This window comes from Hyla sarda, chromosome 5, assembly GCF_029499605.1.
Source record: "Hyla sarda isolate aHylSar1 chromosome 5, aHylSar1.hap1, whole genome shotgun sequence".
Taxonomy (NCBI): domain Eukaryota; kingdom Metazoa; phylum Chordata; class Amphibia; order Anura; family Hylidae; genus Hyla; species Hyla sarda.
Genome location: NC_079193.1, coordinates 280,928,131 through 280,944,982, shown reverse-complemented (window position 1 = coordinate 280,944,982; position 16,852 = coordinate 280,928,131). Strand labels below are relative to the sequence as shown.

The following is a 16,852-nucleotide window of genomic DNA, read 5'->3' as shown; positions in this document are numbered from 1 at the left end:
TGTGTGTGTGGGGGGGGTGGGGGGGATTTATTATATAGTGTGGGGGGGATTTATTATATAATATGAGGGGGGATTTATTATATAGTGTGGGGGTGGGGGGGGATTTATTATATAGTGCGTGTGTGTGGTGGGGGGGATTTATTATATAATGTGAGGGGGGATTTATTATATAGTGTGGGGGTGGGGGGGATTTATTATATAGTGTGGGGGGATTTATTATATAGTGTGGGGGTGGGGGGGGGGATTTATTATATCATGTGAGGGGGGATTTATTATATAGTGTGGGGGTGGGGGGGATTTATTATATAATATGAGGGGGGATTTATTATATAGTGTGGGGTGGGGGGGATTTATTATATAATGTGAGGGGGGATTTATTATATAGTGTGGGGGTGGGGGGGGATTTATTATATAATGTGAGGGGGGATTTATTATATAATGTGAGGGGGGATTTATTATATAATGTGGGGGGGATTTATTATATAATGTGAGGGGGGATTTATTATATAGTGTGAGGGGGGATTTATTATATAGTGTGAGGGGGGATTTATTATATAGTGTGAGGGGGGATTTATTATATAGTGTGGGGGGGATTTATTATATAGTGTGGGGGGGGATTTATTATATAATGTGAGGGGGGATTTATTATATAGTGTGGGGGTGTGGGGGGGGATTTATTATATAATGTGAGGGGGGATTTATTATATAGTGTGGGGGTGGGGGGGATTTATTATATAATGTGAGGGGGGATTTATTATATAGTGTGGAGGTGGGGGGGATTTATTATATAATGTGAGGGGGGATTTATTATATAATGTGAGGAAATTATACATGTGAGGGGAGGATAATAATGATTATTATAATCCTCCCCTCACATATATGTAACATCTCCCCCTCACATGTATAATCTGATAATCCCCTCCTCACATTGATTATCCCCTCACATATAATCTGAGTATGATATTATATATATATATATATATATACATATATATATATATGTGAGGGGATAATCAATGTGAGGAGGGGGTTATCAGATTATACATGTGAGGGAGAGATGTTACATATATGTGAGGGGAGGATTATAATAATCAATATTATCATCCCCTCACATGCATAATCTGATAATCCCCTCCCCCGTACGTATCCTGTACTGATCCTGAGTTATATCCTGTATTATACTCTAGAGTTGTACTCACTATTCTGCTGGTGAGGTCACTGTGTACATACATTACATTACTTATCCAGTACTGATCCTGAGTTATATCCTGTATTATACTCTAGAGCTGTACTCACTATTCTGCTGGTGAGGTCACTGTGTACACACATTACATTACTTATCCTGTACTGATCCTGAGTTATATCCTGTATTATACTCCAGAGTTGTACTCACTATTCTGCTGGTGAGGTCACTGTGTACATACATTACATTACTGATCCTGTACTGATCCCGAGTTATATCCTGTATTATACCCCAGAGCTGTACTCACTATTCTGCTGGTGAGGTCACTGTGTACATACATTACATTACTTATCCTGTACTGATCCTGAGTTATATCCTGTATTATACTCCAGAGCTGTACTCACTATTCTGCTGGTGAGGTCACTGTGTACATACATTACATTACTGATCCTGTACTGATCCCGAGTGTGTGTGGGATGGGGGTGGGGGACCAAAAAAAATTGCTTGCCCAGGGTCCAATCAAAATTAAAGACGGCCCTGTCCATTATACATACACTGTACAGCAATCATACCTCCATTATACATACACTGTACAGTAATCATACATCCATTATACATACACTGTACAGCAATCATACCTCCATTATACATACACTGTACAGCAATCATACCTCCATTATACATACACTGTACAGCAATCATACCACCATTATACATACACTGTACAGCAATCATACCTCCATTATACATACACTGTACAGCAATCATACCTCCATTATACACTGTACAGCAATCATACATCCATTATACATATACTGTACAGCAATCATACATCCATTATACATACACTGTACAGCAATCATACCACCATTATACATACACTGTACAGCAATCATACCTCCATTATACATACACTGTACAGCAATCATACCTCCATTATACATACACTGTACAGCAATCATACCACCATTATACATACACTGTACAGCAATCATACCTCCATTATACACTGTACAGCAATCATACATCCATTATACATACACTGTACAGCAATCATACCTCCATTATACACTGTACAGCAATCATACATCCATTATACATACACTGTACAGCAATCATACCACCATTATACATACACTGTACAGCAATCATACCTCCATTATACATACACTGTACAGCAATCATACCTCCATTATACACTGTACAGCAATCATACATCCATTATACATATACTGTACAGCAATCATACATCCATTATACATACACTGTACAGCAATCATACCTCCATTATACATACACTGTACAGCAATCATACCTCCATTATACATACACTGTACAGCAATCATACCTCCATTATACATACACTGTACAGCAATCATACCACCATTATACATACACTGTACAGCAATCATACCTCCATTATACATACACTGTACAGCAATCATACCTCCATTATACATACACTGTACAGCAATCATACCTCCATTATACATACACTGTACAGCAATCATACCACCATTATACATACACTGTACAGCAATCATACATCCATTATACATACACTGTACAGCAATCATACCTCCATTATACATACACTGTACAGCAATCATACCTCCATTATACATACACTGTACAGCAATCATACCTCCATTATACATACACTGTACAGCAATCATACCACCATTATACATACACTGTACAGCAATCATACCTCCATTATACATACACTGTACAGCAATCATACCTCCATTATACATACACTGTACAGCAATCATACCACCATTATACATACACTGTACAGCAATCATACATCCATTATACAGACGCTGTATAGCAATCATACCTCCATTATACATACGCTGTACAGCAATCATACATCCATTATACATACACTGTACAGCAATCATACATCCATTATACATATACTGTACAGCAATCATACATCCATTATACATACACTGTACAGCAATCATACCTCCATTATACATACACTGTACAGCAATCATACCGCCATTATACATACACTGTACAGCAATCATACCTCCATTATACATACACTGTACAGCAATCATACCACCATTATACATACACTATACAGCAAGCATACATCCATTATACATACACTGTACAGCAATCATACCTCCATTATACATACACTGTACAGCAAGCATACCACCATTATACATACACTGTACAGCAATCATACATCCATTATACATACACTGTACAGCAAGCATACCACCATTATACATACACTGTACAGCAATCATACCACCATTATACATACACTGTACAGCAATCATACCACCATTATACATACACTGTACAGCAATCATACCTCCATTATACATACACTGTACAGCAAGCATACCACCATTATACATACACTGTACAGCAATCATACTACCATTATACATACACTGTACAGCAAGCATACATCCATTATACATACACTGTACAGCAATCATACCTCCATTATACATACACTGTACAGCAAGCATACCTCCATTATACATACACTGTACAGCAAGCATACCTCCATTATACATACACTGTCTGTGACTGTACAGAAATCATACATCCAATCCATTATTAATGGATTGGATGTATGATTGCTGTACAGTCACAGTGTATGTATAATGGAGGTATGATTGCTGTACAGTGTATGTATAATGGTGGTATGATTGCTGTACAGTGTATGTATAATGGAGGTATGATTGCTGTACAGTGTATGTATAATGGAGGTATAATTGCTGTACAGTGTATGTATAATGGAGCCTCCAATCCCAAAAAAAGCCTCCAATCCCAAAAAATGTTTTAATAAAGTTTTTCATTTTGTTTGTATTGATATTTATGAGTGTAGGTATGTTTACGTATGTGTGCATGCAAGCAAAAGTGTGTGTGTGTGTGTGTGTGTATATATATATATCATACACACGCGCTGCGTGAGTTTGTGCTTTAGGGTGCACACCCTAATGAAATAGGCTGCGCACGCCTATGCGGACCACTGTTCAAAAAATCTGTCAGACACCTGTGGGGCGTAAATGCTCACTGTACCCCTTATTACATTACATGAGGGGTGTAGTTTCCAAAATGGGGTCCCATGTGGGGGGGGGTCCAATGTTCTGGTACCAGGTGGCTTTGTAAACACACATGGCCTTCAATTCCGGACAAATTTTCTCTTCAAAAGCCCAATGTCGCTCCTTCGCTTCTGAGCATTGTAGTTTGGCCGCAGAGCACTTTACATCTACATATGGGGTATGTTGTTACTCAAAAGAAATGGGGTTACACATTTTTTTTCCCTATTTTCCCTTGTGAAAATGAAAAATTTAGGGTAACACCAGCATTTTAGTGAAATTTTTTTTTTTTCATTTTCCCATCCAACTTTAATGAAAATTCTTCAAACACCTGTGGGGTGTTAAGGCTCACTATACCCCTTGTTACATTTCGTGAGGGGTGTAGTTTCCAAAATGGGGTCACATGTGGGTATTTATTTTTTTTGCGTTTATGTCAGAACCGCTGTAAAATCAGCCACCCCTGTGCAAATCACCAATTTAGGCCTCAAATGTAATTAGTGTGCTCTCACTCCTGAGCCCTGTTGTGCTCCTGCAGAGCATTTTACGCCCACATATGGGGTATTTCCGTACTCAGGAGAAATTGCGTTACAAATTTAACAGGCTGGTGTAGCCTCCAACTTTTCCTTTTCATAAAGGCATAAAAGGAGAAAAGGCACCCCAAAATTTGTAGTGCAATTTCTCCTGAGTACTGAAATACCCCATATGTGACCCTAAACTGTTTCCTTGAAATACGACAGGGCTCCGAAGTGAGAGAGCACCATGCACATTTCAGGACTAAATTAGGGATTGCATAGGGGTGGACATAGGCGTATTCTACGCCAGTGATTCCCAAACAGGGTGCCTCCAGCTGTTGCTAAACTCCCAGCATGCCTGGACAGTCAGTGGAAGGTTTTGCAACATTATGGAAACACTGCCGTACAATAAGTTTTTCATTTTTATTGGGGGGGGGGGGGGGGGAAACAGTGTAAGGGCGTGTATATGTTGTGTTTTACCCTTTATTATGTGTTAGTGTTGTGTAGTGTAATGTTCTTGGGGTACATTCGTACTGGCGGAGGTTTACAGTGACTTCCCCGCTAGGAGTTGGCACTGCGGCGAAAAATTTGCAACATCTGGAGAAGTAAAAGGAAAATAAGACTACAGAAATACCCCATATGTGAACGTAAAATGCTCTGTGGATGCATAACAAGGCTCAGGAGTGAGAGCGCCATGTACATTTGAGATGATTTGCACAGGGGTGGCTGATCGTTACAGCGGTTCTGACATAAATGGAAAAAAAACACCCACATGTGACCCCATTTTGAAAACTACACCCCTCACGGAACATAACAAGGGGTATAGTGAGCCTTAACACCCCACAGGTGTTTGAAGAATTTTCATTAAATTTGGATGTGAAAATGAATTTTTTTTTATTTTTTTCACTAAAATCCTGGTGTTCTCCCAAATTTTTCATTTTCACAAGGGGTAATAGAAGAAATGGGGTTACAAATTTTGGAGGGGCTTTTTTCCTGAGTATGGAAATGGCCCATATGGCGATGTAAAGTACTCTGCGGGTGAACTACAATGCTCAGAAGACAAGGAGCGCCATTGGGCTTATGGAGAGAGAATGTGTCTGGAATTGAAGGCCATGTGTGTTTACAAAGCCACCCCCCCCCCCCCCCCCGTGGTGCCAGAACAGTGCCTTCCCCCCACATGTGACCCCATTTTGGAAACTACACCCTTCAAGGAATGTAAAAAGTACAGGTGTCTAACAGATTTTTGGAACAGTGGTCCGTGAAAATTTAAAATGTAATATTTCATTTGCACAGCCCGCTGTTCCAAAGATCTGTCAAATGCCGGTGGGGTGTAAATGCTCACAGCAACCCTTATTAAATTCTGCTGTTATGGCACTATGGGAGGTTTGTAAATGCACATGGCCCCTGACTTAAATTTCAGCAATGTTCTCTCTCCAAAAGTCCAATGGCTCTCCTTCTGTTCTGAGACCTGTAGTGCACCAGCAGAGAACTTAACGTCCACCTATGGGGCGTTTTCTTAATAGGGAGAAATTGGGCTTCAAATTTTGGGGTCCATTTTCACCTATTACCCCTTATGAAAAAGAAAAAATTGAGGTAACACCATCATTTTAGTGTTAAAAATCTAATTTTCCATTTTCACGTCCAACTTCAACACAAAGTTGTCAAACACCTGTGAGGTGTTAAGGTCCATTATACCCCTTGTTACATTCCTTGAGGGATGTAGTTTCCAAAATAGTATGCCATGTGGGGGTTATTTTGCTGTTCTGGCACCATGGGGGCTTCCAAAATGCAACATGGCCCCCAAAAACCATAACCGCAAAATTTGTTTTGAAAAATCCCACAGTTGCCCTTTCCCTCTTGAGCCATGTTGTGAGCCTGCAGAGCACTTCATATGAGGTATTCCCATACTCAAAAAAATTGGGCTACAAATTTTGGGGGGGTTTTCACCTACTTTTTTAAATGAAAAAATGGGGCTACAAGAACATGCAGATTTAGATTTTTCTCCTCCACTTTGCTACTTTGCTGCTATTCTTGTGAAACAACTAAAGGTCTAAACTTTCTGGATGCCATTTTGAATACTTTGAGGGGTGTAGCTTCTATAATGGGGTCATTTATGGGGTATTTCTCACAGAAAGGCCCCTCAAATCCACTTCAAACTTAACTGGTCCCTGAAAAAAATCTGATTTTGAAATTTACGTGAAAATTTTGAAAATTGCTGCTATATTTTGAAGCCCTCTGATGTCTTTAAAAAGTAAAAACATGTCAACTTTATGATGTCAACATACAGTAGACCTATTGGGGGAGATTTATCAAAACCTGTGCAGAGGAAAAGTTGCCCATAGCAACCAATCAGATTGCTTCTTTCATTTTTAACAAGGCCTCTGCAAAATGAAAGAAGCGATGTGATTGGTTGCTATGGGCAACTGGGCAACTTTTCCTTTGCACAGGTTTTGATAAATCTCCCCCATTGTTTTTGTGAATCAATATAACATTTATTTGGAATATCCACTTACAAGCAGAGAGTTTCAAAGTTAGAAAAATGCTAAATTTTTATGAAATTTAGGGATTTTTCACCAAGAAAGAATGCAAGTAACGACAAAAATTTACCACTATGTTAAAGTAGAATATGTCACGAAAAAACAATCTCGGAATCAGAATGATCAGTAAAAGCATCCGAGAGTTATTAATGCATAAAGTGACAGTGGTCAGAATTGCAAAAAAGGGCTCAGTATTTAAGGTGAAAAAGGGCTCAGTCCTTAAGGGGTTAAGGACTGCATAATTTGTCAAAGGAAATGTGTTTTGTATTATCAATCATTGTTTTCATAACCCTAGCAATTTTTCTGCAAAAATTTGCCATAGTTGGTGTAGGCAATATGTTCTTTAGTTGCGCAGGTATTTCACCATTGAGCTAAAAATGGCATACCAGTGGAATAGCCTAGACCTGTCATATGGGACAAGTTGCAAGACAATTTTCAAATGCAGCCCATGGGGGTTCTCAACTTTTTGTTGGGTTGATGTAGTGGTCTCTTCACTGTTCTTCGAACAATTGGGCTCACGAAGTGGCCTTCCCTCCTCCGAGTGGCTTCATTACCTGCAGCTTACTCATTTTATGTCTTCTACCTTGGGGTTCACAGTTGTTTCTTTGCCTTCTAGCTTTGAACAGCTTTGTCGCAGTGGACCGCACAAAAAAGGTTTGCTCTCCTCTATTTATTCTATTCGCCTTGTTCCCCCTGATGGGACTGCCCGCGCACATAGGTATATGAGCCGCTGGGAGGAAGTTCTGAACACCACTATTACTTTCCCTCAGTGGAGAATCATATAAGAATGGGCCTCAAAGGCTTCCATTTGCACTGCTTATAAAGAAACCCAATTTAAGATGCTCATGGCTGGTATCACAAGCCTGAACTGTTGAACAAGCTGAACCCTGCAATTGCCCCCCCCCCCAGTGCTGGCACTGTGGGGTAAGACTTGGCACTGTTTTTCATATATATTGGTCCTGCCCGCTGAGGACTACTGGAAGCTGGTACAATGTTTGGTTGGTGAGGTTTTGAGTTTCTCTGTCCCTCTTGACTCTCTTGCCTATCTTCTTCATCTTTCTTACAGGGCTCTGCTCAAACGGCCTTTCAAGCTTTTCATGCATATGGTCTAGGCTGCTAATACCCTTATAGCAAAATGTTGGAAGCAAGATCCTCTCCCTTTGGAGGCTGCGCTTTTGGCTCGTATCCATGAGATTCGCTCCCTTGAGTCGCTAACTTCCTCTTTGAACAATACTGTACCGCTCTTTCTATCTATTTGGGAATCTTTCTGACTCCTTTTCTTTGTGCTTTTTTTGTGTTCTAATTCTTTTGTTCCCCATGTGGTGTTTGTATGTTTTGTCTGTATTGTCCTTATGTTGTATTTGGTCTACAGGGCCTATTGGTCTCCTTTGCTTATTGATACCCCTTTGCCTTCAGTGGTTTTGGAGCCTATGGTTGTATTTACTTTTGTCTTTTCTCCCATTTACTGAATGGATGTTTGTTTGATTTAGTTATACTGTGAGCTAATTGGTCCTCGGACCTTGTCATATATTGTGTGTTTTTTTCTTTTCTGTAATGAAAAACCCTTAATAAAAATGTACAGTTAAAAAAAAAAATGCAGCCCAAGTGTATGTAGGTCTCAGGTAACAGCATTTTAAGCAAGCAATATGCCATATTAGTGAAAATTTTAGGATGAAGTAATAAAACTAAAAGGCTAAACAAGAGCCAACAAATACTGCTTCATAATCTTTAGAGAGAACAAGTAATACATATGACTGCTGATAAACTGTGTCTGCAACGTATCAGATATGACATGAAATGTAACAACGCCACAGAGGATTGCTATTTCTGGGCTACACAGCATAATAATCACCAGCGATCATCACTTCTCCTGCACTGTACCTATAAAGTGGAGCGCCCAAGAGATTAATGAAGGACACGGTGTGATTTAATGATACTAACTGGAAGCATCTGTGATTCATCAGATATGCCTCAATCTATATGGATTAAGGCTAAAAATTACGACATGCAACAATGGTTATGGAAATGTGAATACATCCTGCAGGGTCCACAACACTAATGTAAAATGCAAACATTCATGTAATGGATATAGGAGCATGGAATGACATCCAGCATATATCCAAGAATTGTAGCTGTTGCATTAAACCATTTGACCAGTAGATGTCTCTATGCATATACTCTCTCACATAAAACTAAATGGTTTATTTGGCTATATAAAAAAGGAAACAACAAGAAGAGCTGCTTGTGTTTGGTGGGTACAATAAAGCCAATAATAGTGTTCAGATATAACTGTATTGTTTTTTGGTTTGTAGTATCTGCATCTCATAGAAATACAGAGTCCAGGAGACAAACCGAATAAACACTCAAGTTCATTGAAAGTCATGTGCAAGTTACTACTGTAAGGAAATATTCACAGTATTCTGGGCCATCATTTTATGGTTGAAATAAAAACAACCAAATGGCTTGGTCCACTTTTCAGCTGTTTTTGGCCTCAGATTTATGCAGTTTGAAGACTGATTTGTGTTGCTGAACAATAAAGACTCTACAATATGTTATTGTAGATACAGATATGCAGAAATTAATGCATTTTTCTTCTAAGTTTTGCCTTATTTGCTCCAAAAAACAGCATAAGTCTTTCTGAAATCAGCCTTGTTTCCTGCAATATTGATTCAGAGAAAGGCAAAAACCCCACAAGGTAGAAAAATTCTGTCCTGCCTCAAAATTTTAATAAATTCACAATGATCACTTCTGGCAGAGAGTTCCATAGTAACCCCCTTCTATTTTGTTGTTAGAATGAAAGGATGACCAATTGTCTTAGTTCAAATCCTGGGTATAAATAGATCACAGGAGAGATCCAAATATTTGATTTTTTTTTTTACATACCGTAGTTCCTAGGTCACCTATCTTTTCTCTCAACAAATGAGCCCAAATTTCCATAATGTTGCTGGCTACTATAGTCGCTACTGAGATCCATGATCTAATTTGGCTTGCAAGTAGCTGCCTGACACTAGTTGCTACCATTAGGCTTATTGTCAACTAGACTTACGTCAATTTTCATGTCAGTTTTACCCAGTATTTTCCTATTTAAAGAGTACCTCTCATGATCTTGTTACATTTTATGATCCTTCCAGTTCTCTGCCCTCATCATAATAAACCACCCCCTGCCTTTATTTTTATTATTTTTTTAGTAATCTACCTTGATATTGCTCTGTATTTGCTTCTCAGTCTCAGTCAGTCAGATTCACAGACTGGGAAGGGGTGTTACCCAGCAGGCGTGACATCATCTGAAGTCATAAAGGGGATAACTTCCTCTCTCACTCTACTACACACAGCCCAGAGCAGTTCAGTGTGAGATGAGCTATGATTGGCTAAGGCTGCACCCCCCCCTTCCCCAGCACTTTAGACTGCTTTTCCTGATTTTGGACTTCTGCCAGGCCAGCAGGAGACCAAAGTCTGTGCAAAAGATGGGGAAAAATGTGCTCTGAACAAGTAGGGAGACACCTAGTGGCAGCTTTTTTAAACACAAATAAAACATAGAAAACTTCATTTTTTTTTTAAAGAAAGTACGTCAGAAAGATTATTTACCATAAGGAGTGCAATAGCAAAAATTTGTTTTAATGACAGTGCCCATTTAAATGTAAATCCAGAGCTGCTCCTGCTAGGCGCAGTACAGCTGCTGAGACACAACCCTTTTCCGATGAACAGGACTTAGCTGCAGATGTCTGCCGATCTGTGCAAAATGGGTGGGAGGTCAGCTCTCGGCTTATACTTTCATAATCTTGCGAGGTTCTTTCTCTTACCATGGGGCTACCCTTACTTGCAACAATGTAAAGCCTCAGTACTGACCCTCTGTACCACATTACAAACAGTGACTTAATCAGGGCATGTAGCTTTAATAACCACTCTCTGTTATCTTAAAACTAGGCCAAATAATAAGCCCTCTGTTATCTTAAAACTAGCCAACTAGATGCAAATAGAGTTAGACTGCAAATTTAGATAAATCTGACGCATTCTTAGGCCATGTTCACACAGTTTTTGTTTTTTTAACGGTGTGTAAGCGTGGCCTTCGGCTGTCTAAATTTGCATTGTCTAAAAATGATACAGTTTTGTTAGTTAGGACTAGGTTTAATAACTATCCTGAGGTGTAAAGTTTCATGCTAATTAATTAATGCTAAAATGTGCAGAGAGACCCGATATTTCATCTAAATGCTCATTAAACACCTAATATGTAAAGGCAATGATAATTAAAGAGTAGAAATACAAATTAGGCAAGGATATAGGTTCATATAATGCAAATGGTGATATCAAGGTATAATGTTATATAGTTGCTGTACATAACAAATGTAACAAGCCAACACAATCATCTGTCATAACATAACTTCTGCTTCAACCATCATTTAATCCCTTGGGTAATTTTCCCTGTAAAAGGACCAGGCACAGTTGAACAATTTCAGTACATGTGGGTTTAAGGGCAATGCCGCAAACATCACCAGAAGCACAATGGTCATAGGCGAAGACAACTACTTCATGTTTTAATAACCTGTATCTAAGAAAGAATCATTTTCATAGAGGTGGGTGTTGCACATTCATTTACTCTACAGATGATTATAAAATACACTGAGTACCACCAGGGTTATATAATCACCTACTAAATATCTACAGCAAGTGGTATGTTTTTATTATTACCTAGTCATACAACATACATCATGCCTTTTATTCAATTGATTTGCTTACTCACAATTGCATTTCTTCTGTACAAATCGAATTTTACATGCCGTTCTATATGTAGACAAGCGAATACGATCCAGATCTTGAGCCCCTAATAAGAAGATAAATGTATCACATTAGATGGCTATAATCTATGATACACTTGTACAGACTTGAGTGCAGATCAAATCAGTATAGCTTTATTTTACATCAAGCCAGAAGCAACAGGTAACAGGTCGGAAGTGACGCGTTTCGGCCAGGTGCTGGCCTTAGTCATACATATGACTAAGGCCAGCACCTGGCCGAAACGCGTCACTTCCGACCTGTTACCTGTTGCTTCTGGCGTGATGTAAAATAAAGCTATACTGATTTGATCTGCACCTGAGCTGGAGTTCTTTCCATATTCCTTACTGTCTGCGAGTGCAAGTCCGCACTCTTTCCGTGCTCGATATCCGGACCAGGGGTGAGCTGGCTTCGTTTCTATATTTGACTTGTACAGACTTGGTTTGAAAGAGTTTTAAATGCATAAGTGTAAAGTAGAACTTTGATACTCTGGTGGAAAACAATTTTTTTTTTTCAAATCAACTGGTGCCAGAAAGTTAAACAGATCTGTAAATTACGTCTATTAAAAAATCTTAATTCTTCCAGTACTTATCAGCTGCTGTATGCTCCAGATGAAGTTGTTTTCTTTTTGAACTTCTTTTCAGTCTGACCACAGTGCTCTCTGCTGACACCTCTGTCAGTTTTAGGAACTGTCCAGAGTAGGAGCAAATCCCCATAGCAAACCTATCCTGCTCCGGACTGCTCCTGACATGGACAGAGGTGTCAGCAGAGAGCACTGTGGTCAGACAGAAAATACATTTAAAAAGAAAAGAACTTCCTGTGGAGCATACAGCAGCTGATAATTACTGGAAGGATTAAGATTTTTAAATAGAAGTAATTTACAAATCTGTTTAACTTTCTGGCACCAGTTGATTTAAAGAAAAACTTCCACCATAGTACCCCTTTAAACGATTTATAATAGCCTCTTGTTTTTAATACAAAGAAGTGACGGAAATATATATCTTTAGTTGCTTTGTATACCTCAAAAGCCAAGAGAAATCTACAGTTTTAGGTGAAGCATTTGACTTCCTAAAGTTTAATCTGACTTGGCCTAACACATTTAATTTGCTTTATAATAAAGACTGGTAGGGAACATGGATCAATTGGCATAGGAGTTAAATAAGCAGATCATTTGTTTCAGATGTTCTTATTATTCCACACACTTATTTAAAAAAATTTTTTTTAATGATAGCCCATCTTTAGGCACACTGCCATAAACTGGGTAGCGGCTGCACCTGAAATTCCAGCTTGTCTCTCTGAAGTGAACAGGATGAATTAGCACTGCACGATTTGGGAAAAATGTGCAATTATGATCATAGAGGTAAATATTGCGATTTTGATACGAGATTGCAATATAATAAACAAATTGTGAAATCCTGCAATCTCATGTCCAATTTCCCCCATTTCATTTCTAACCCCAAATTTCCCATCCCCCTCCCCCCCATTTCACGTCTATCCCCCCGTTTCTTGTCCATCCCCCACTCACATTCCTCCCCATTTCATGTCCACGTCCCCCATTTCACATCTCCTCCATTTAATACCCACATCCCCATTTCATGTTAATCCCCCCTTATGTCACATCTCCCCCTCCCCCATGTCATGTCCACATCCCCATGTCTCATCTCCCCCATAAATGTTGTGGTGGGATGCAGGGGAAACAGGAAAAAAAACCTGATGCATACCTAGCCCGGGTCCCCCTTAGGTCCCATTTCCCCCTGCACCCCTATTATTACTTAGGACAACATTTCCCAACTAGGGTGCCTTTGGCAGTCCAGGCCAGCTGGGAGTTGTAATTTTGCAACAGCTGGAGACACCTTGGTTAAGAAAGACTGATTTAGCATTTGAATTTCAGCGGCAAATTTTCTCGGGGTGCTATATCGCAATTTGCAAAAATTGTGATTAAATTGCGATATATATTGTGCAGCTTTGGGCACTGAAACTAAAAATGCATATTTTGCTGGGGGCAGCATGAAAATAATTAAAAAAAAAAGGCAGTGAGCGCTCTATTTTAGAAGTAGCGGGAGCTGGTGGGAAGAGAAGAGGCCACAGCACTCGCACAGTGACCCCCCTTTAATCAGCTGATTATCAGAGAACCTTCCATGGACGGGATGACAGGGCTGGAGTGGGGCGCCCAGAGGAGACTGACAGAGGTTTTGTGCAGTATAATGCGCTTCTTCCGGCCTCGAGAGGCCGGAAAAAGCGCATTCTACTGCGCAAAACCGACGGCAGTTGCTTCTGAGCGCCCCACTCTAGCCCTGTCATTTCATCCATGGAAGGTTCCGAGGTCGAGCCGTGAGACATCTATGGATGTGGTGAGTGCGGGAGTCTTTTTGTATTCTGCACATTTTATTGTTCTAAGTTGTATCTTCGATATTTATCCCAGCACCTCCGAGACTCTGATTATTCTGAGGGCCCGTTATATGAACCCGTGTCTCTCCAGCTGTGGTGTATTGGTAGATTGCAGCAGTGCCACTTCATACCTCTTCTGGGTAGCAGGTAAAATGAAGTTATAATGCCCCAATGGGTGTGGAACTTCTGTACTACCCAACCGGTTTGAAATTGGGCCAAACTCAAGGTCGAAGTCTAGGTTACCTCTAGGTTTTCACCCTTTATCCCACTCCAGGATGTGGAAGCTGAACTTAGTTACTAGGACACCAGTTTGCTACCCCAAGAGAGCTCCTACTGATAGACAAATCTATCTACAACATTGGCATTTTATAGGAAACCATTTGCCTGTCTGTTGGTCCCTTGTGCAGTGACATGTGCAGTGATGTTTTACCATAGAAGGGTGGAGGACTACTGCTCATAGAGCGGAGAGACTAAGATGGCACAGCAATAGAAAATAACCTTACTGAACTTCAAAGCATCTATATCTGAGCTAACAAAAACACTGCTCTAGGAAAAAAGTATTTTAGTAAGTTATTAGCTTTTGTTTGATAAATTGACATAACAATTTTCTGTGCCCGGAAAACCCCTTTAAAGCGAGAGCTCTGAAAAGATAATGTTGGTCATACTGTGATAATGGTTATACTTCTTTATAAGTGAATGTTTTGAGTAATGTTTCTTCACATATTGGTATAGCAACTGTGGTGTTAATGTTAGTACATTTATCAGAAACTTACTTACTCCAAAAACTTGTATTTAGATTGTGAATGTCCACTACTGGACAACCCTTCTTTAGAAGAAAAGCTACTCATTTTCCCTAAAGAGAAAATATGTACCTTAACCAGCCATTAAATTGTCTTCCGTTAGAGTCTTAGGAATGCCGGCAGACAGACCCTGGCTACAGTTTACACCATACTACACTTGGCGCATGTATTAGAAACTCTCCCATACTTATGTGCCTATCATACATTTTCATTTATTTATTTTTACAATGAAAGACTGTTGGCAACATATGCTTGTATTAAGCTTTACAAAAAAATATCCTCCTTTATATAATGTAAAAAACTTATTTTACATTATAGACCCTCTCAGTGAGTAGAGCGTATTATCCTCCGGTATACGGCACGCGCGCCATTCATTTCTAAGGGAGCGCTGATGATGCCCGAGTGCTGTACTCAGGTCTTTTCGGCCCTCCCATAGAAATGAACGGAGCATGTGATGTCTGCCTCACAGAGAGCCGGGTCCAGTTCCGGTGATCGCGGAAGGTCCCATCGGTCGCATCCACCACGATCACCTACAATCCCCTATCCTGTTGATAGGGGAAATAAGCTAAATTTTGCTGTATTTCTCCTTTAACCACCCAGGAAATATACATTTTTGCATTTTCAATCTTTCCACCAAGTCTAATCTAAATGCCATTGATTTTTGATTGGAAATCAAAGTAGAATTTAATTTCTGCTTCAATAATTGACTTGCTAATTCTTTATGCAAATTCTGGGTGGAATCATGCCACTGCACTTTGACATTACATCCCAGATAGGCTTTGATGTGGATTGGACAGTTTTTTTCAGTTAGGAATTGAAGAGGATTTTGTCAAAGATTTTTTTTTCTTGCCAATTCCTCAGGACATTTACTTGTGCATTCACTTAGTACGAACATACCCTAATACAATCTACAGCAATCTGGGTACAGGTCCTTACGAAAAACACATGTAATCCTCAATTTAAAAAAAGGAATAGTCAGTCAGCAGTAAGAAAATGTTGTGCTCAAATTGGATGGCTTACTGCTAGAAGAAACATGCAGGCTGCTGCTCCAATACAATCTATAGTGCTGATGTAAACCATTGTGCACAACATTGAGCTGTTTCCATCAGTGCCACAGACTATGAATGGAGCAGACGCACACACGCCCAACTTTTGCTTCACCCTTGCCATGCTCATATAGCTAGGGAAGTGTATCCCAACCAGTGTGCCTCCAGCTGTTGCAAAACTACAACTCCCAGCATGCCCGGTACGGGCATGCTGGGAGTTGTAGTTTTGCAACAGCTGGAGGCACACTGGCTGGGAAACACTGAGCTAGGGGGAAAGGATTGGAGGCTCTTGTTCTAGCAATAAGAAGGAATCCAAACAGCAGCACCACAACCTATAAATCATGTATCCCCTACCCAATGGATAGGAGAAAATTGTCTCCTATTATGCTTTTACAAATGTACAAAAATCATACACACAGATCCCCAAATATTGTAACCGACCCATCCCCAAACTTAATAGAATTAGCAGAAAAAACACATGAGTTAGCGGATCAAAAGTACTTTATTAATACAAAAACAGCATAAAAACTGGACAAGAT

The 16,852-nt window shown here is 39.7% G+C and overlaps 1 protein-coding gene across 18 annotated transcripts in view; it reads right to left on the bottom strand.

The window, feature by feature from the left end:
• The window catches only part of DTNA (dystrobrevin alpha), a 444,962-nt gene that overhangs the window by 120,367 nt on the left and 307,743 nt on the right, over window positions 1-16,852 (bottom strand). For all 18 annotated transcript variants that reach the window (XM_056521829.1, XM_056521817.1, XM_056521818.1 and 15 more), the window contains one exon: window positions 12,048-12,128. In XM_056521829.1, coding sequence (XP_056377804.1) covers window positions 12,048-12,128 — 81 coding nt within the window. The remainder of the gene's footprint in view (window positions 1-12,047; window positions 12,129-16,852) is intronic.